We start from the raw sequence: 21,968 nt of genomic DNA on the forward strand, positions 1-21,968 counted from the left end.
CCGCATGGGGACTCCCTTGAATGGACTACCAAATGCATTGGCAAGCGTTGTGCAGTGAAAGCACACGGACCCCATAGACTTTTAGATATTGATTGGATCATGATTTGCTTCAACTGCCAAAGAATGAAATTTCCTTATTAAATTTATGGGCCAATTGGTGGAAGATCCTACTAGTTGGGTTCACATCTGCTCCTGGTTTCATTTCTTTGGGATCTGAAAAACTGAAACCCAAACTGCTTAAAAAAGCAATTACCCGCAGAACTATAATAGCCACAGACTATAATGGGGTCCGCCAGGTTTTCGTATGAAAAAATGCAGAGAGAAACTGCATTTTTCAAGCGGAACATGGAACGGAATCCCCGGAGGGAATCCAGGCATGGGTGTGAACTTAGTCTTAAAAAATATATTATTCTTAGGGGACAACTTGAACTTTTTTAGAATAAAAAAGATCCCTTCTGAATCTTTAAAATAGGAAATTAAATTAGCTAAAACACTAAATAGAGAAGTAGTAAAAGAAAGCAAAAAAAAATCCCCAGAATATTTTAATGTAAAAATTTGAAAAAAAAAAAGAAGCAAGGCCAGAGCACGTGGGAACCCTAAATAATTGTGACGGTGAGTTGGTATCTGTGTACAAGAAGAGGGTTGAGCTACTACTAAAAGAGGGAGCAGAGCGTACATAGGTGGTGTCAGTACTGTTAATATATCACTTAATGTACTGGTTTGCCTAAATGCAGATGATATGGTTGAAGCTAAACTTAATAAAGTAAATGAGAACAAGGCTGCAGAATCTTGTGGATTCCACCCAAGAGTTGCTTTGGCCACATTCACAAAGAAATTTGTATGGATAGGAATTTTTGTATTTCAACAAGTTGGGCATCTATGGACGTGGCAATATATAATATGTAGAGATGAGCGAACAGTGTTCTATCGAACTCATGTTCGATTGGATATTAGGCTGTTCGGCATGTTCGAATCGAATACCGCGTGGTAAAGTGCGCCATTACTCGATTCCCCTCCCACCTTCCCTGGAGCCTTTTTTGCTCCAATAACAGCGCAGGAACTACGACACTGGTGACGTTGAAAAAAGTAGGAAAAACCCATTGGCTGCCGAAAACATGTGACCTCTAATTTAAAAGAACAGCGCCGCCCAGGTTCGCGTCATTCTGAGCTTGCAATTCACCGGGGACGGAGGTTTCCGTCCATTTAGCTAGGGCTTAGATTCTGGGTAGGCAGGGACAGGCTAGGATAGGAAGGAGAAGACAACCAACAGCTCTTGTAAGAGCTAAATTCCAGGGAGAAGCTTGTCAGTGTAACGTGGCACTGACGAGCTCAATCGCCGCAACCCAGCTTTCCCAGGATCCTGAATGGAATACACTGACAGTGTATTCCCGTATACCCCATATATACACCCCAAATCCAACTAACACTGTGGCAGACATGGCTGAGTTCATGTTGGGGTGCTTTACAACCGACAAGCATATTGTCAAAATCATGGAGGACAACCAGTACTGGATCTTTGCTATCCTTGACCCCCGGTATAAAAACAACATCTCCTCTTTTATTCCGGTAGAGAGGAGGGCCAATCGCATCAATGCTTGCCACAAGCAATTGGTGCAGAATATGATGGAGATGTTTCCAGCATGTGACGTTGGCGGCAGGGAGGGCAGTTCCTCCAGCAGGCGACCAAGTTCTCACCGGTCCACACAAACGAGGGGCACACTGTCTAAGGTCTGGGACACCTTGATGGCACCCCCTCGCCAAAGTGCTGCCACGGAGGGTCCTAGTGTCACCAGGCGTGAGAAGTATAGGCGCATGTTGCGGGAATACCTTTCCGACCACAGCCCTGTCCTCTCCGACCCCTCTGCGCCCTACACGTATTGGGTGTCGAAGTTGGACCTGTGGCTTGAACTTGCCCTATATGCCTTGGAGGTGCTGTCCTGTCCTGCCGCCAGCGTCCTGAGAGGGTGTTCAGTGCAGCCGGTGGCATCATCACTGACAAGCGCACCCGTCTGTCAGCTGAGAGTGCCGACCGTCTCACTTTGATAAAAATGAACCACCACTGGATAGAGCCTTCATTTTTGTGCCCACCTGTGTAAAGCACCCCAACATGAAACTCTATGTCTGTGCTCAACCTCTCCAATTCCTCCGCATCCTCATACTCATCCACCATAAGCGTTGCACAATTCTGCTAATACTAGGCTCCCTCCACCCTGATTTCCCCCAACTCTGCTGGTTAGAGGCTCCCTCCACCCTGATTTCCACCAACTCTGCTGGTTAGAGGCTCCCTCCACCCTGATTTCCCCCAACTCTGCTGGTTAGAGGCTCCCTCCACCATGATTTCCCCCAACTCTGCTGGTTAGAGGCTCCCTCCACCCTGATTTCCCACAACTCTGCTGGTTAGAGGCTCCCTCCACCCTGCTTTCCCACAACTCTGCTGGTTAGAGGCTCCCTCCACCCTGATTTCCCACAACTCTGCTGGTTAGAGGCTCCCTCCACCATGAATTGGTCCAAACTGGGGTTTTTAGAGGCTCCCTCCACCATGAATTGGTCCAAACTGGGGTTTTTAGAGGCTCCCTCCACCATGAATTTGCCCAAACTGGGCTGTTTAGAGGCTCCCTCCACCATGAATTTGCCCAAACTGGGCTGTTTAGAGGCTCCCTCCACCATGAATTGGTCCAAACTGGGGTTTTTAGAGGCTCCCTCCATCATGAATTGGTCCAAACTCTGCTGGTTAGAGGCTCAATCCACCCTGATTTTCAAAACAAATGTTGGTGCCAACCTCAACTTACTACAAGGGCCAAATTCACTGCTGGTGACAAGCTCTCCTCACTCCAAGTGCCAAATACACATGCTTCAAGGTGTTTTCCTACTGTCAGAGAGGTGGTATTGAGTGTGTAAAGTGTGTAGTTGTTAGGCTGTGATGTTGGGGTAATAGAGGGTCTTTGGTGTGTTAGATGCCCCCAGACATGCTTCCCCTGCTGTCCCAGTGTCATTCCAGAGGTGTTGGCATCATTTCCTGGGGTGTCATAGTGGACTTGGTGACCCTCCAGACACGGATTTGGGTTTCCCCCTTAACGAGTATATGTTCCCCATAGACTATAATGGGGTTCGAAACCCGTTCGAACACACGAACAGTGAGCGGCTGTTCGAATCGAATTTCGAACCTCGAACATTTTAGTGTTCGCTCATCTCTAATAATATGTTTATTTCTAAAGCAGGTCTTATAGGAGCATTGCACTGGCAAGCTTCAGACTTACCAGGAGACTCCTGACTGCCATTGAAACTGCACAGCTCTCACTGTTTGGTACCACAAAAAGAAAATGAAATTAAGGCTAAGGTTATTCCTGCAGCACTTTTCACAGAAAGTCCACAGAGGTTTCTAATGCGGACCTTCGGCTTCCATTAGAACTATAGGGAAAACAGCAGTGTTTCCATAGCATAAATGACATGCTGTGATTTCCAAAAATGCAACAGTTTTGGAAATCGCAACGTGTCAGCAACGCAGATTTTTCTGCAGTGTGCGGATGGGCTTCACTAGAATTCCATACACTTTGCAGAGACTCTAAAACACTGCTTTTTTATGCCACGTGGGGCCCTGGACTAAACGAACCTCTGGGATGCTATAGTCACATCTGACCACAGTACCCGAAAGGGTAAATGCCTACTTCTAGTGGATAAAACTCTGACCATGGTCATGTGATTTACGGTCCATGGTCATGTGATATACGGTCCATGGTCATGTGATTTACGGTCCATGGTCATGTGATATACGGTCCATGGTCATGTGATTTACGGTCCATGGTCATGTGATATACGGTCCATGGTCATGTGATTTACGGTCCATGGTCATGTGATGAGCACACAGGTGTACAGCTGATTACCAGGCAGATGTCTGATTATTGTGCTGTGATTATAACGAGCGGCACCTGTGTACTCATCACATGACCATGGTCAGAGTTTTATTAATTAGAAGTAACAGAATGAATGACAGCAAGCAGAGATCTAGAAAACCGTGAGGAATTGTTACAGAAAGTATATTGGAAAATTGTATATCTTTTTATTGCACATTTGTTTGTCAATATTGGTCTGAAAGTGGCCAACCCCTTTAAGGCTAAGGCAGATACACTGCTTTTTTAGTTGATGCAGATTTTGCTGTGTTTTTTTTTTTTTGGCAAAACCTAGTAGTGGCTATAGAAGGAATGGGAACTATCTAGGAACCACTTGTACTAGTCCCTTCTGCTCAAACCATTCCTACCTGTGGATCAAAACAACGCAGCAAAATCTGCAATAAATAAAGCAATAAATAAAGCAGTGATCTGAAATCTGAAATTATTTATGGAAATCACGCACACCGCTTTCTGTCGAATCAAAAGAAGAGGAACCATTCAGCTTGTTATCAGCACACAGTTAAAAATCCTACATCTCTGATGGTATAGGGTTGCATTAATGCCTATGGCATGGGCAGCTTACACCTCTTGAAAGGCACTATAATTGCAGTATATAGAGGTTATAGAAAAATATATACTTCCATCCGGCTTTATTTATTAATGAACAAAAAACATTTGTCACATTATGAAGCGATAAATTCAGGAAATAAGACCCAGGAACACCTATAATCCTATATCAGACAAGAATGGGATAACATTCCTTTCCCACAACTCCAGGAATTGGACTTCTCCCTTCCCAATCATTTATTTACTGTTGTAAAAAGAAATGGAGATGGTATATATATATATATATATATATATATATATATATATATATATATATATATATATATATGCACACACACACACACACATTGTATTATATACAATGGTACATACGGCCCTATCCCAACTTTTTTGTTGACATCAGTTTCTAAATGAATAATTTTTTTTTAAATAAAATGGAAACATTTCTGAGGCTCGGTTCACATCTGCGTCCGGTCTCGGGACATTCGGCACTACGGGAATTCCGTTCCCCTCTCCTCATGAAAGAAGCGCGTTTCTCTCCACATTTTTGTCCTATTTGGGTGGAAACTGAACAGAAACCACATGGACCTCAATATAGTCTATGGGGTCCGCTAGTATCCTATGCGCTTGTTTATGCAGATTAGGTTTGCATGCAGGGGGTCCCCAAGCGGATCCCCCTAACAGAAACCTGTATGCAGATGTGAACCAAACCTAAATTTCACCTTTTGTTATTTGTTCTAGGTTCTATTGTGAATAACATATAGTTATATGAGATTTCCAAATGACTGCATTCTTGTATTCGTAACATTTTACATAGCTTCACAACTTTTTGTTTTCACCAGAGCCCTCTGCAAGGCAGGGATGGACTTGGCCACTCGAGACTCAGGTCACAAATCCCAGACAAGTAAAAGACAACAGGTGCACTTGCAGCTAAAAAGAACAGAACCAGTTACCTTAGGTTACTGTAAAAAAGAAGCTGAGGTCATACCAGGGAGGTAAGGAGTTGCCAAAACAAGTATCATAGCCAGAGCCCAAGCTGAAGTCAAATCCAAGACAATCACTCAGTGAATCATGACTGAACTTCAGCAAGGTTTAATACCCCCCTTAACTCTTAATTGATAGATAAGGTAGGTCTCTGATTTGGTCTGTGTCTTCAAGTTCTGACAGCCTGCGCGGACCTAAGCAGAGTTTGTTGATAGTCATGGAAACCTCAAGGCATCAACTGCAAACAGGATCCAATATGCAGGGATTCCTTAAACTACATCTATCTATCTATCTATCTATCTATCTATCTATCTATCTATCTATCTATCTATCTATCTATCTATGTATATAGGGTCTGCAATCATCCTTCAATTGGGTTCTGCCCTTCTCTCTTAAAACTAAATAAAAAATATTTTTTAATATGAATGTTTGTTATTATATACAGTCCTATGAAAAAGTTTGGGCACCCCTATTAATCTTAATCATTTTTAGTTCTAAATATTTTGGTGTTTGCAACAGCCATTTCAGTTTGATATATCTAATAACTGATGGACACAGTAATATTTCAGGATTGAAATGAGGTTTATTGTACTAACAGAAAATGTGCACTATGCAATAAACCAAAATTTGACCAGTGCAAAAGTATGGGCACCTCAACAGAAAAGTTACATTAATATTTAGTAGATCTTCCTTTTGCAAAGATAACGGCCTCTAGTCGCTTCCTGTAGCTTTTAATCAGTTCCTGGATCCTGGATGAAGGTATTTTGGACCATTCCTCTTTACAAAACAATTCAAGTTCAGTTAAGTTTGATGGTTGCCGAGCATGGACAGCCCGCTTCAAATCATCCCACAGATGTTCAATGATATTCAGGTCTGGGGACTGGGATGGCCATTCCAGAACATTGTAATTGTTCCTCTGCATGAATGCCTGAGTCGATTTGGAGCGGTGTTTTGGATTATTGTCTTGCTGACATATCCATCCTCGGCGTAACTTCAACTTCGTCACTGATTCTTGAACATTATTCTCAAGAATCTGCTGATACTGAGTGGAATCCATGTGACCCTCAACTTTAACAAGATTCCCGGTGCCGGCATTGGCCACACAGCCCCAAAGCATGATGGAACCTCCACCAAATATTACAGTGGGTAGCAAGTGTTTTTCTTGGAATGCTGTTTTTTTTGGACTCCATGCATAACGCCTTTTTGTATGACCAAACAACTCAATCTTTCATCAGTCCACAGGACCTTCTTCCAAAATGAAGCTGGCTTATCCAAATGTGCTTTTGCATACCTCAGGCGACTCTGTTTGTGGCGTGCTTGCAGAAACGGCTTCTTTCTTATCACTCAACCATACAGCTTCTCCTTGTGCAAAGTGTGCTGTATTGTTGACCGATGCACAGTGACACCATCTGCAGCAAGATGATGCTGCAGCTCTTTGGAGGTGGTCTGTGGATTGTCCTTCACTGTTCTCACCATTCTCCTTCTCTGCCTTTCTGATATTTTTCTTGGCCTGCCACTTCTGAGCTTAACAAGAACTGTCCCTGTGGTCTTCCATTTCCTTACTATGTTCCTCACAGTGGAAACTGACAGGTTAAATCTCTGAGACAACTTTTTGTATCCTTCCCCTGAACAACTATGTTAAACAATCTTTGTTTTCAGATCATTTGAGAGTTGTTTTAAGTAGCCCATGATGCCACTCTTCAGAGGAGATTCAAATAGGAGAACAACTTGCAATTGGCCACCTTAAATACCTTTTCTCATGATTGGATACATCTGGCTATGAAGTTCAAAGCTCAGTGAGGTTACAAAAACAATTTTGTGCTTCAGTAAGTCAGTAAAAAGTAGTTAGGCGTATTCAAATCAATAAAATGATAAGGGTGCCCATACTTTTGCACCGGTCAAATTTTGGTTTAATGCATGTTGCACATTTTCTGTTAGTACAATAAACCTCATTTCACTCCTGAAATATTACTGTGTCCATCAGTTATTAGATATATCAAACTGAAATGGCTGCTGCAAACACCAAAATATTTAGAACTAAAAATGATTAAGATTAATAGGGGTGCCCAAACTTTTTCATAGGACTGTAAAAAAAAAAAAAAAAAGCAATCCGTATGTGGTATTGGAATGTCCATAATGACCCTAATATAAAATGAATGTATTTAGGAAACAGGAAAAAGGACACATAAAAAAGTTATGGCTTTTAGAACATGGCGACGCATGTTAATGGGAGTCACTTAGAGGGACCACCTCCTCCATGCTTATTCATCTGTCACTACTGTGTTACAGAGAACATTACAGTGATGATCGTACCAGATGTATATGATACTTTTATAGATTTGGGAAAAAATATAAAGCGTTATGCAAATTAGGCAGTTGGTGCATTGGAGGTGGAGCCTCAGCTCCCTGGACCTTCAGCACTTTCCACTCAGACACCTGTCATCACCTGCTTGTGTCACCCCTACTGCTATGACATCATCTACTGCTATGACATCGCCTACGTCTATGACATCGCCTACGTCTATCCTACTTTAGCTGCAGTTTCCAACTGCCTCAAATTGTTTTTCTCTTAACCTACACAAGTGAGATGCATAAATATATATGTTTGTATATCATTGTAATGTGCACTGCAATGAGGTGGTAGGCATTGAATATACTGGGGGCCAACTTGCAATTCAATAGCCCTTTCATGTCTTCATTATATACTTATGCATAACATCAACGACAGCCTAGGATTTGTGTCTTTCTCAATTGCATAGAGTATAAATGAACTTAAAACATGAAATGAGCAAATGAAATAATACATTTTACATTTGCTGATCACATGGTCTATGACAGAACTTCATGTTTATGTCAAAAATATAATAACAAAATTGACATACCGTTGAAAAATGAACAAAACAGTATGTTGCAATAACCAGTAGACCGATGATTATAGATGCAATTGAAACATATAAGGCATTGCGTCCCAACCTTCTGGATCCATCAAGGTCTCCATCATTATAGCTGTTTAAGGCCTGTGGAGTTGAAATAGGCAAAATGTGTTATTTTCTTCTGTTACAATAATGACTTATATAACTAAATATTAGATACAGATTATATAATAGATATGTAATAGATAAATACATAATAAATATTGGACAGCTATCTACTTATGGATGGATTGTAGTGAGAACATTTACACTGGTTTGTTATATATGAACGTTTTTATACTGAGATGAAATGTTAAACTGAATAATTGTGGACCCTTGTTCTTTTATTCTATCTATCTATCTATCTATCTATCTATCTATCTATCTCCTATCTATCTATCTATCTATCTATCTATCTATCTATCTATCTGTATCTCTCTCTATAGTCTATGTACACTATATGGACAAATGTATTCCGACACCTCCACATTATGCCTATATCAGATTTTATGACATCCTATTCTAAACCCATAGGTCTTAATATGGAGTTTGTCCCTTGTGTGCAACTAAAATAGCTACCATTCTCCTGTGAATGATTTCTACAAGATTTTGGAGTTTGCCTGTGGGAATTTTTGCCCATTCATTCAGAAGAGCATTTGTGAGGTCAGACACTGAGGCTGGATGAGACGGCTTGGCATGCAATCCCCTTTAGTTCATCTTAAAGGTGTTTGATGGGACTGAAGTGAGGTTGGGACTCTGTGCAGACCAGTAAAGTTCTTTTACACCAAACTCACCCACCGCCTACTTTTGACGTCGAAAGTAGGCGGTGGTCACATTAATATGACTATGTACAATTATCCAAAATCCCTCAAAGCATTAAGATGTTTTTTCAACCTCTGGCAAACAACCCCATGGCATTACTTCTCTCCAACCAAACTTTTCAGATGGCACAATGCATTCCGGCAAATAATATTCCTCTGGGTTTCCATCAGACTGCCAGATAGTGTGATTTATCCACATAAATCTGTTTCCCCTGCTCCACAGTCCAGTGGCGGCATGCTTTACACCTTTCTATCTAACAGCATTATGTTTGGTGATATAAGGCTTGCATGCATCTACTCGGCCAAGAAAACCCATGTCATGAAACTCCTTGCATTCAGTTTTTGTGCAGTTGTTGAGGAGCTCTGAAGTAATTGAATCAGCAAAGTGTTGATGTGACTCAGCAGTTGCCGATCCTGCTCTATAAACCTTATGTGGTCTGCCTTTTTGGGGCTGAGATACTCTGGTTATCTACCGTAGGATCCTGAAATATCTATAAAGACCTTTTTTAAGTAGTGACTTTCTGCAACGGTGGCATCCTATTACAGAACTCATTGAGCTCCTTAGAACGTCCCTTCATTCACAAATGTCGAACACCTAAATGTAATGACTAATAGATATGCCCAAATACTTTCCTCAACATAGATCATCTTCAACCTAGATTGGTCTTAATGGGTCTATATACTACATCATTGACTTTACACTGGTAACCAGATTTATGTTCTTAGTATTGCATACACTTGGTGTTGTCAGACAATTCCTCAATTTTCTCAATGGATATACAAGAGTGTGAGGGCCTAAAAGAACAATATACAATCACCTCCAAAGCATCCGTCTTTCCTGAAGAACCTTCTAACTCACCAGAAGTGAAACATTATTAAGTGAACCATTTACATGCTCATAAATTGATGCCTCCTTTCTACCTGCCAATCTTTCTAACCCTATCCTAATAGGCATCCATTTCCCATGGGGGCCTTAGGGAGGGTTCACACAGTGTAACGTGCCGCGTGATGTGGCACGTCTACGCCGCAGGAGCCTTTGCAGGCAAAATCATGGCCGCAAACTAGCACGGCGCATACGATCCCCGCTCCCATTGAAATCAATGGGAGCGTGTACGGCTTGCAAAGGCTCCCGCGGCATAGACGTGCCACATCACGTGGCACATTACACCGTGTGAACCCTAACATTTCTTTAGTTAGGTTTCTAATATAGGACTAATCTGTTGCTAAAACTTTGAATTAACAATACATCCACGATGTGCCCAATCTTATGGCCTCATGTTATGGATTTACAAATATTCAGTTCTTCAGACCACAACTTTTTTGGCAATTGAAGATGAAAATATTGCCCATATAATGCTTAAGGTTTTTATTGTTTGAAGCTTATATTTGGCATCTATCATAACTTATAGTGGGGGCCCAACCGATGGGACCTCGGCCCATCTGAGAACAGGTCCTGTCCTTCAATATCTATTAAGCTGTCAGGGATAGTTGTGCTGAGAGCTGTACTCCGCCATCTCCAGCAATCCCATAGAGAATGAGTGGAGCGGTTAATGCACGTGTACAACCCAGTACCCAGTAGGACCAAGTACTCAGGATCAGTGGGGGTCACAGCTGTCAGACACCCACTGATCTGCAAGTCGTAACCTATCCTATTGATATATCACAACTCGATTTGGTAACACAGCCACTTTAAGTAGATATGTTGTATAACATGCTATGTATGATACACTGATATCTAAATTATATCCTCTTAAATCCTAAAGATTTATGCTGCAATACCTTGAAAGAGTTTTCCAAATTCTTTGACATACATATGTTTTTTTAACATACTATTACATTCCGTTCTGTTCCTGTGTTGCATGGCACTGGGATACCCTGCCAGTTCCTGTTTTCAGCACAACATGATAATGTGCCACTTGGGTACATATGACAGCTACAGCTGATAGCTGACAGTGCAGGGCTGCGTCAGAGATAGTGCCGCGTCTTCACATTGTAATGGAAATGGATAGTGCCTGAATTTGAAAAAATGTTACCGTTGTTTTTATTTTTCATCTTTCAGCTACTTTAATCTTAGTTTTAGGTGTCTAATGAAGCCTGGTAGCCCATCATTTCACCCCTACTAATCAGCTTCTTTAAGGAGAGTGGTGCTCAACCAAGTGGTGCAACCTTTATTGTTTCTATTGGTTTCCCTACACACAGCCTACTTGGTAGTGATAGAGGAGGACAGACCACTCCTGGCTTTGACTCAAAAAACACAAGAAAATCTGCAACAAAAAAAGCTGAATTTCCACAATGTGTGTGTGTGTGTGGGGGGGGGCCTTGGCCGTATATAGGTTAATACTTTTGTATTTTTTGTTTTTGGACTGTTGTTCAGAGTCTAAGAGCTCCATATTCTTATTTAATATATTTTCTATGCATGCCATAATAGATAGAGATGAACGAGTAGTATTCAATCGAGTAGGTATTCAATAGAATACTATGGTATTCAAAATACTCGTACTCGTTCGAATACTACTCCTATTCGCAGTAAAGATTCGATTCAGAACCAGCATTGATTGGCCGAATGCTATACAGTGTATAGCATTCGGCAAATCAACGCTGGTTCTGCACCAGGCTCTTCTTTGCTAGTCGGGAGAGCTGGCAGCTTTCGGTTATGTGGGAGCTGACTTTTTCTCATAGGAATGCATTGACCACCGTTGATTGGCCGAATGCTATACAGTGTACAGCATTCGGCCAATCAACGCTGGTTCTGCCGGAGGCTCATCTGTGCAGAGGCGGAGTCTAAGATTGGACCACAATGGAGACTGCTGTAGTCCGATCTTAGATTCCTCCTCGTCACAGATGAGCCTCCGGCAGAACCAGCATTGATTGGCCGAATGCTGTACACTGTATAGCATTCGGCCAATCAACGGTGGTCAATGCATTCCTATGAGAAAAAGTCATCTCCCACACAACCGAAAGCTGCCAGCTCTCCCGACTAGCAAAGAAGAGCCTGCTGCAGAACCATCGTTGATTGGCCGAATGCTATAGTGTATAGCATTCAGCCATTCAATACTGGTTCTGCAGGACGAGTAAGGGCCGGTTCACATTAGTGCTTGCCTCCCGTCCAGAAGGAGTCCGCAGGAGGACCCCCCACGAACAGAATATCAGTGCAACTGCAAGCGCTGTGCAGTTAAAACGCACGGACCCCATAGACTATAATGGGGTCCTTGTGCTTTCTGCGCACTGAAACAAGCATTTTTCCCATAGACTATAATGGGATTCAATATTCGATCAAGTAGTCAAATATTGAGGCTCTACTCAAAACGAATCTCGAATATTTCACTACTTGCTCATCTCTAATAATAGATAAAAGCTACAGCTAAGAATTTAGAGGTCTAACTTTATTAGGACTTGTATTGTTTACAGATTATACAAATGTATATTATCAAGGAAAGCAGTTTGGCGGCAGATACTTATCCTCTTTGTGTTTACTAGGTTTGCTTCCTTTCGAGAAATCCATGACACAATACTTCTCATCTAAAGTCTATGGCACGATTCCAGCACTGCTATTATCTGCATCTGAATTCATGTATAAACATCTTTAGTAGAATGTAGGCATGCTGAGAATGTTTTTATACATTTGGTTTTTGGTGAACAAGTACAATCTACATATGGAGGTTTCTGGATTGGTTGACAACCGGTTTGTTACTCATGCCTGTTTTTTCTTGTGCCCTGGTCTCCGAATGAAGGCATCAATTTAAAAGGATTGTCTGCAACTTAACCCCTTCCCGCCGATGGCATTTTTTGATTTTCGTTTTTGACTCCCCTCCTTCTAAACCCCATAACTTTTTTATTTCTCCACTCACAGAGCCATATGAGGTCTTAATTTTTGCGGGACAATTTTTTCTTCATGATGCCACCATTAATTATTCTATATAATGTACTGGGAAGCAGGAAAAAAATTCAGAATGGGGTGGATTTGAAGAAAAAATGCATTTCTGCGACTTTCTTACGGGCTTTGGTTTTACGGCGTTCACTGTGCAGCCAAAATGACATGTCCCCTATATTCTGTGTTTCGGTATGGTTCCAGGGATACCAAATTTATATGGTTTTATTTACATTTTGACCCCTAAAAAAAATTCCAAAACGGTGTTAAAAATTTTTTTTTCTAAAAGTCGCCATATTCCGACGGCCGTAACTTTTTTATACATAGGTGTACGGGGATGCATAGGACGTCTTTTTTTGCGGGGCCGGGTGTACTTTTTAGTTCTACCATTTTCGGGAAATGTTATTGCTTTGATCACTTTTTATTCAAATTTTTATCAGAATTAAAACAGTGAAAAAACGGCGGTTTGGCACTTTTGACTATTTTTCCTGCTACGGCGTGTACCGAACAGGAAAAATATTTGTATAGATTTGTAGAGCGGGCGATTTCGGACGCGGGGATACCTAACATGTATATGTTTCACAGTTTTTAACTACTTTTATATCTGTTCTAGGGAAAGGGGGGTGATTTGAACTTTTAATACTTTTTATATTTTTTTATATTTTTTTTAACTTTTTTTTTTATTTTTTTTTTGCATTTATTAGACCCCCTAGGGGTGTTGAACCCCAGGGGGTCTGATCACTAATGCAATGCATTACAATGCTAATGCATTGCAATGCATTGCAAAAAAGCATCATCTCTTTTGCAGGCTGTATACACCAGCCTGCAAAAGAGAGAATTTGCAGACCGGCTGGGAGCCTTTAACAAGGCTCCCGGCTGTCATGGCAACGGGGGGTCGGCCTTTGACAGCAGCGCCGGAGGGGTTTATGCCTCCGATCGGTCCGGGGACCGATCGGAGGCATTAGAGCCGGTTGTCTACTGCTTGAAGCAGTAGACACCCGGCGGCTATGACGGCCGCCCGGCTCCCGGGCGGTCGCCATAGTTACAGACCCGACATGTGCCGTACTATTACGGCGCATGTCGGGAAGGGGTTAAAGGGCTTTTCCCAGGAATATAGGATTCTAGTAGGATTGTTAAGAAAATCTTTAAGCCTCTGCTCTTTATACAGTATTATTGTTGTTATTTTGGTAAACAATTTGGTATGAGCCAACTAATGGGTTTATACTGTATGTAATGGTGATATACAGGGTATATGGTATATGTGTGTTCTAATGACCGTACTATATAAATATAAAATAATCTCGATTCCTTGCAAACTGGTTACAGTACTAGGGCCAATCAATTTTATACCTTTTATGTAATATTGTTAATTTTTTGTCCTTTTATATTGGGCAATTCATGGACTTTGATTATCATCGGATTGCCTTAGAACATTGTTCAGAGTTTCTGGCAAAATGTGATGAAGATGAAAAGTAATGGAGTTAGTGAAGTAATGAGGAGACGGAAGGAAAGATGAAAGAAATCTGAAATCAGTAATTCTGGATACTAATATAGTAACTCTCAGCGGAGCTAAAGAATATTACAGAATATTGAATGATAAAGAATACTATGTAAGGACGACCTGTTAAACACTTGTTATATAAGTGGAAAAGCTTTGTTATTAAAGGATGATGCAGAAAACTCAAAAACGGAAAAAATACAAAGGAATAAAGTGATAATGTTGGTGGACGATGTGCGTAATATTGTTCTTGTTGTTCCTATTGCAATGTGTAGGGTAAGTAGTAGAAAAGAATTCTGAAACTAAGTATGTATCAAAAATAAACTAAGGTGATATTTATATGCCATTATATCGGTACCTTCTCCTCTTAGATGGAGGATATCACCACCAAGAATGCTTCCAACCCACTTCTATGTGGCTGCTGGCATGGGGAACATACCTTTTGTTTCTGTTAAAATTGCAATATTGCTGGCGATCGCCCTATCAAATTAGATCCATTTCCCTTATTTCCTTCACACCAACGCGTTTCATGTCCCATGTCATAGGACCACTACTGACACAAGCGCTGCCCTGCACTCAGGGTGGAGCATCTATCTCTATAGCCCTATAACCAGCAAGCTCACCATGGAAATATATGTTTGAGCAGCTTGAAGGGCTTTCACTCAAATTTAGAAATCCCCTGAAAATTGCCCCTCCATCTTGTTGGGACATGAAATGCATTGAGTTGAAGGAAATAAGGGAAATGGATCTAATTTAATAGGGAGATACAGGAGAGTTTTGGGGACTGTCATTGTTAGGACAGGAGTCATTGTGGGACATAGGTGAGAGAAGGGTATAATTACATCAGCCCTTTATCTGCAAGTCCTGTTGAGTCCCCAACGTCTCTTAGTAGATCCAGGTAAGACCATTCCTCTTTTATCTAGAGCACAGTTTGTTATTTGCACTTAAATTGGTGATGTTTTTTGACCGTCTTAAATATTTATTATTATAATTTATATTAAAAGTTAAGTTTTATAGTTTTTTGGGTCCTCTGCTTTTGAGTCCCCGGAGAATCCTTAAACATCAAGAAGCCCTGTGAGAAAAACAAAGCCAGGAGTGCAAAAAAGTCATTATTTACATACTATAGCATGTGACTGGCCCAAACAAACTTTAAAGGGATTGGCAAGAAATTCTTAATTTATGGCTTAGGATAGTCCTTAGGATAGTCCATCAATATCTGACAGACAGTCCCTACATGGATCAGCTGTTTGGGGACACGTTCCACACCAATACTATACACTGATGGACCTGGAAGCAGTTGGCTCCAGTCCTTATATACTGTGGCTTCATTCCCATTGACTATATCACTGCCTATATCAGGGGTCTCGCCTCTGAAGCATGCATGACACATAATTTTCCTTATACAGGAGCTGAGGCATACAATGTGATAAGTGTGTAACAAGTAGTGCACCAATGATCCACCGTGTATATTCTTGTTTTATTTGCCCTGTATTATAGGATTTTTTTTCCATATGGGTGACAGAGCGAAGTAAAATAAACAACAGCACCGAAAATGTTTAAAAATATGTTCAATGTAAAAACTGGATATAAGTAATACATTGCATACTGATGATATGCTCCCTTTGTATGTCCATATGACTATCTAGTAACTGTTAACTCCTTCAGTACAGAATGAAACTGCAAAATGAAATGACAGTGTACACTTGCTTATGTCATGGCATATACTTTCTTTAATCTTAGTCCTGCAATACCTTAGACAGTGCCATCTTGTTCCCTAAGAGATGATGCAGAACAAAGATTTTTCTTTTCCTAGGTTGTACCTGACCTTCATAACTCAGTGCAATACGAGAATATGTGAAAGAATCTCAGTTTTTGTCACACCCCGAGCTGAAGAAATATCACTGATGTATCCGCAGCTTAGGTTTCTCCGGCAGGAAATTTTGTTAAGAGGAGAGATCATCCATTATCACTGTGTCGTATTATTCTATCCTAGTATTCTGCTAGTGTTGTTTACTTCTAGAGTGGTGGGAATGAAATCATCACTAGGTTTAACTGTGCCAAGTGCCCGCCGAAAACTACTTTTCTGCCTATTTAGGTTATGGCCAAACAGCTTTTTGTATCATGTGAGTCTAGTTACATGTCAATATTTTCATGTAATTTCAGCGTAGCTGTGGGCAATGTAGAGTAAGTACTCAGACTTGGATGTTGATGCCTGAGGGGCCCAAAGTCCCTCTGCCATATAAGAAAGCACCCATGTTATAAGAGGAAGGCTGTGCTGCATATCTTGTGTTGGGATCATGAAGTTTAATACTATACCTGTAGTGGCAATCCTTTTTTTTTTCTTGTATTTGTCAATTGCTTTTATGTTTTATTGTTGTGCGCAAGCTGCACCCTCAAGGACTGGCTCCATCACTAAAAATGTAAGCTAATATGTATGTAATAAAAGGTCTCAAAAATAATAATAAATCATGTAAAATATATCATACGCTCACAACAGCCCTGTAGTTTGCCAGAAAGTGAAAAATAACATCTCAGCTCAATAGGAAACAAAGCAGAAAAGGAATTTGGCAAGCTATCACTGACTGGACCCTCCTGCTGAACAATCTCCCACCCAATAGATAGGGAAAATATACAGTGCCTACAAGTAGTATTCAACCCCCTGCAGATTTAGCAGGTTTGATAAGATGCAAATAAGTTAGAGCCTTCAAACTTCAAACAAGAGCAGGATTTATTAACAGATGCATAAATCTTACAAACCAAAAAGTTATGTTGCTCAGTTAAATTTTAATAAATTTTAAACATAAAAGTGTGGGTCAATTATTATTCAACCCCTAGGTTTAATATTTTGTGGAATAACCCTTGTTTGCAATTACAGCTAATAATCGTCTTTTATAAGACCTGATCAGGCCGGCACAGGTCTCTGGAGTTATCTTGGCCCACTCCTCCATGCAGATCTTCTCCAAGTTATCTAGGTTCTTTGGGTGTCTCATGTGGACTTTAATCTTGAGCTCCTTCCACAAGTTTTCAATTGGGTTAAGGTCAGGAGACTGACTAGGCCACTGCAACACCTTGATTTTTTCCCTCTTGAACCAGGCCTTATTTTTCTTGGCTGTGTGCTTTGGGTCGTTGTCTTGTTGGAAGATGAAATGACGACCCATCTTAAGATCCTTGATGGAGGAGCGGAGGTTCTTGGCCAAAATCTCCAGGTAGGCCGTGCTATCCATCTTCCCATGGATGCGGACCAGATGGCCAGGCCCCTTGGCTGAGAAGCAGCCCCACAGCATGATGCTGCCACCACCATGCTTGACTGGGGATGGTATTCTTGGGGTCGTATGCAGTGCCATCCAGTCTCCAAACGTCACGTGTGTGGTTGGCACCAAAGATCTCGATCTTGGTCTCATCAGACCAGAGAACCTTGAACCAGTCTGTCTCAGAGTCCTCCAAGTGATCATGAGCAAACTGTAGACGAGCCTTGACATGACGCTTTGAAAGTAAAGGTACCTTACGGGCTCGTCTGGAACGGAGACCATTGCGGTGGAGTACGTTACTTATGGTATTGACTGAAACCAATGTCCCCACTGCCATGAGATCTTTCCGGAACTCCTTCCTTGTTGTCCTTGGGTTAGCCTTGACTCTTCGGACAAGCCTGGCCTCGGCACGGGAGGAAACTTTCAAAGGCTGTCCAGGCCGTGGAAGGCTAACAGTAGTTCCATAAGCCTTCCACTTCCGGATGATGTTCCCAACAGTGGAGACAGGTAGGCCCAACTCCTTGGAAAGGGTTTTGTACCCCTTGCCAGCCTTGTGACCCTCCACAATCTTGTCTCTGATGGCCTTGGAATGCGCCTTTGTCTTTCCCATGTTGACCATGTATGAGTGCTGTTCACAAGTTTGGGGAGGGTCTTAAATAGTCAGAAAAGGCTGGAAAAAGAGATAATTAATCCAAACATGTAAAGCTCATTGTTCTTTGTGCCTGAACTACTTCTTAATACTTTAGGGGAACCAAACAGAATTCTGGTGGTTTGAGGGGTTGAATAATAAATGACCCTCTGAATAAACTTTTCACAATTTAAAAAAAAATTAAACAAAGAAATAACATTCTTTTTTGCTGCAGTGCATTTCACACTTCCAGGCTGATCTACAGTCCAAATGTCACAATGCCAAGTTAATTCTGAATGTGCAAACCTGCTAAATCTGCAGGGGGTTGAATACTACTTGTAGGCACTGTATAACCAAACAACAAAACAAAGCAAATTTCACCAATCATACACTTTGCATAGACCATAACATCATCAGATCCTATTGGAAACAATGGCCCACTTGTATCAGTTGCGGCTAATATTAATTTGTGACGCCCAAAGCTTGATACATGCAGACCATACGTACACATGGAATTTCTACAGTTATAGTTGTGATGTTCACCACAAATTTTTTTGTTGTAAATAACTTGCATTGACTCCATAGTAGACCCAATTTCCATTTCTATGATTCATGTACAAGCTTTGACTAATGGATAAGATTTATACATTTTATCATACAATCATGAAAATGTCTTCATGATTGTAATGGTCAAATGACTCAGACAGCTTTGCATATGCTGTATCGGCAATGGTGTACACACCAAAAAAAGTACCCAAAACAAAAGGTGGGCCATCAAAGAGGGGTTTTCTGGGCTAAAAACACTGATGACTTTTACTAAAGCTAGGTCATTGATATCAGATCTGTGGTGATCTGATACCCAGCACCCCCCCTGATCAGCTGCGCTTAGCTGTTTATACACAGAAGATTGAGCAGGAATCTGACAACTCTGTTCTCTGTGTATTGATTGAACTGAGCCACTGCAACTGAGAACAGCTGATCGGTGGGGATACTGGGTGTTGACCACCACAAATCTGATATTAGGATAAGTCATCAATATTTTTAGCCTGGAAAATCCCTTTTTCCCTAGCTGCGCTGAGCTGTGTGTAACATGAAACACTTTTCCATAATCACAACATTAGCAAATATGCCAAAGGTAAGACAAACTGTCCTCTTGGATAGTAGGGCATAATGGCATGAGCTAGCACCAGCGTAGACCACACATACAGCACTTTAGGTGGCCTGAACACCTTAAATAGTCCACCACAGGCTTTGTATAATGGGTTAATGGTGTCTCATAGATGGACAGATAAGGCAATTTATTTTGCAACACATTTAAGCAACATTTAGGTACTCGATAATGCCATGTACACATCTGTTGAAGCCTATATCAGGAACCTCCATCACAGCTTACACAAAAATGTCAGACAAAATTGCATAGTATATTAAAATGCTTGGTGGTAAGAAGGAAACCAATAGTCACTGGGGTCCATCGGGTGCCGTTCTTGTTTGTCATATCAGGGATCTGGAACTGTTATCTGATTTTCATCACATTTCCCTATGTTACATACATTACATGCTACATAATATTCCAGTAAATGCGGATACTAGCCATTGAAATGACATATTGTAACTTTCTCTCTCACAGTACTATCTTTACTTCTATCTTGGGATCACTACGGTCACATAGTGGGATAGCTATATTTATAAAGTGAGTCAACAGCATAAACTAGAACACAGTCTGCTCTGCTGAATTATCACTTTTTTTTACCTGTCAATTATACTGTTATTAATAGAACTAATAATAATATTTATAAAAGAATAAAACACATCAGAAACCTAAAGCATTTTACATGAAGGTGTGAAATGATATTCACGTGGCTATACATTTATAATGATAGAAAAATCTATTAGTACTTACCATTATAGAAAAAACAAATGCAACAATGTTAATTGGGTAAGCAGGGCAAAAGCAGGAAAATATTGAGAGGATCAGGTAATTGCTGGGCATAGGTCCATTTGGGGATTCATCTTCTATGTTAGTTTCTGGGCTTTCTTCTAAAGCCCTTTTAATTTCTGGTTTGCATGGAGTTTGAGACATGGAAAATTCAGTGTTTAGAAATTGGTCTATCCAGAAAAGTTCAGCTGTCCAGTTTGAGGCTGAGGGGCGGCTGTGTAACCCAAGTTAGGAGTTCAAGGAAGAAGTGATCTCATTTCGGCTGATGCCTGATCAGCAAAGGAGCAGCAGCCAGGCTAGAAGTACAAGAAGTCAGAGACATGCTCATAGACGTTGGTGACATGTAGATTAGCCAAGGCAGGTTGACTAAGTGATGCTTTATACAGATACAATAAGATAACTGAATATTACACTAAATATATTACAAACTGATAAATATTGTCAGACATTTAGTACATATTTCACATATCTTTAGCCTTTATAGATTTTATATTGCATGCTTTATATTGGATGGCATAGCATAGCATACATAAATACCTCCAATAATAAAGTATGGTCCCTACTAGATTTACATTTCAATATTTTGTAGCCTTAGGCTGCCTTGGCATGAGGCAGATTTTATTACAGAAATTTGGCAAATATGTGGATTTCTACAAGCCCCATTCAGAATAATAAAACTGATTTTCAGATTTGCTTAAATTTATACCAAAATATACCATTTGTGAGAGCACCTCTAAGCTACTCTCATTATTGACACCCAAACAACACCAATTATGGTTACAGGCGTGACATTATTGGTTCACATACTGAGGTTTTTGAGTTTCTTGTGAAAATACATTCATTGGCACAAAAATATAAAATACCAATAAGTAATTCTTTAATGTAATCTAGTATAATTAGAATATTAGACCAAAAGGATATGTTTGTTGGGGAATACCCTACAATTGAAAGTAGTCCCTAGTATCCTGTCAGGGGGCCACAAAATGAAATACAATTTGGTTATGGAGGCATACAGGTTCTGTATGGTATCTTGCAGTATGTTTTGCACAAACACTACACCTGGGTCTGTAGATCTTGTAGGTTGTGGTCCCAGCTGGTCCCATAAATGCTCAATTGGTGATAAATCTGGCGGTCGGTCAGGCCAAGGATGTGTTGCAATCTGGTGGAGGCATTTTTGGGAAACTCTTGCTGTATGGACAAACATTATCCTGCTGAACTATATCAGTTAGAAGAGCTTCCATGAGAGACAACATGTGGTTGTTTGATGTCCTACAAATATAGCTGATAAGGGGAAGAATCTTTAAAGGGTTATCCAGTTTTTTAAATTATGGGCTAAATAACAGGATTCATCAAAACAAGCCAATTCCTAATATATACCCTGTTTAAATTCAGCAGAGTATATCTGATTTATTTTCAGGTCATTGACCTCAGTTGTGACGTTTTGTTTATAAGATCGCTACCCCTCCATGTGAACAGTGAAGCCAACAAACAAAACATCACAGCAGCACGTCACCACAGATGTGGGAGTAATTTATTACTTGTGATTTCTTTGCAGAGGAGAGTGGGAGTGAGAGCAGACAGCTGTATCATGGGAAATGTAGTTTATCCACAAATTCAAT

At 40.7% G+C, this 21,968-nt stretch overlaps 1 protein-coding gene across 1 annotated transcript in view; it reads right to left on the reverse strand.

Moving 5' to 3' along the window:
• Window positions 1-20,625, reverse strand: part of TMEM233 (transmembrane protein 233) — a 36,414-nt gene extending 15,789 nt beyond the window's left edge. The window contains exons 1-2 of the mRNA XM_075276524.1: window positions 20,314-20,625; window positions 8,321-8,455 (exon numbers count right to left, since the gene is read on the reverse strand). Coding sequence (XP_075132625.1) covers window positions 8,321-8,455; window positions 20,314-20,493 — 315 coding nt within the window. The 5' untranslated portion in view covers window positions 20,494-20,625. The remainder of the gene's footprint in view (window positions 1-8,320; window positions 8,456-20,313) is intronic.
• Window positions 20,626-21,968: the final 1,343 nt, after the last annotated feature.

This window comes from Leptodactylus fuscus, chromosome 1 (genome assembly GCF_031893055.1).
Source record: "Leptodactylus fuscus isolate aLepFus1 chromosome 1, aLepFus1.hap2, whole genome shotgun sequence".
NCBI classification, from domain to species: Eukaryota; Metazoa; Chordata; class Amphibia; order Anura; family Leptodactylidae; genus Leptodactylus; species Leptodactylus fuscus.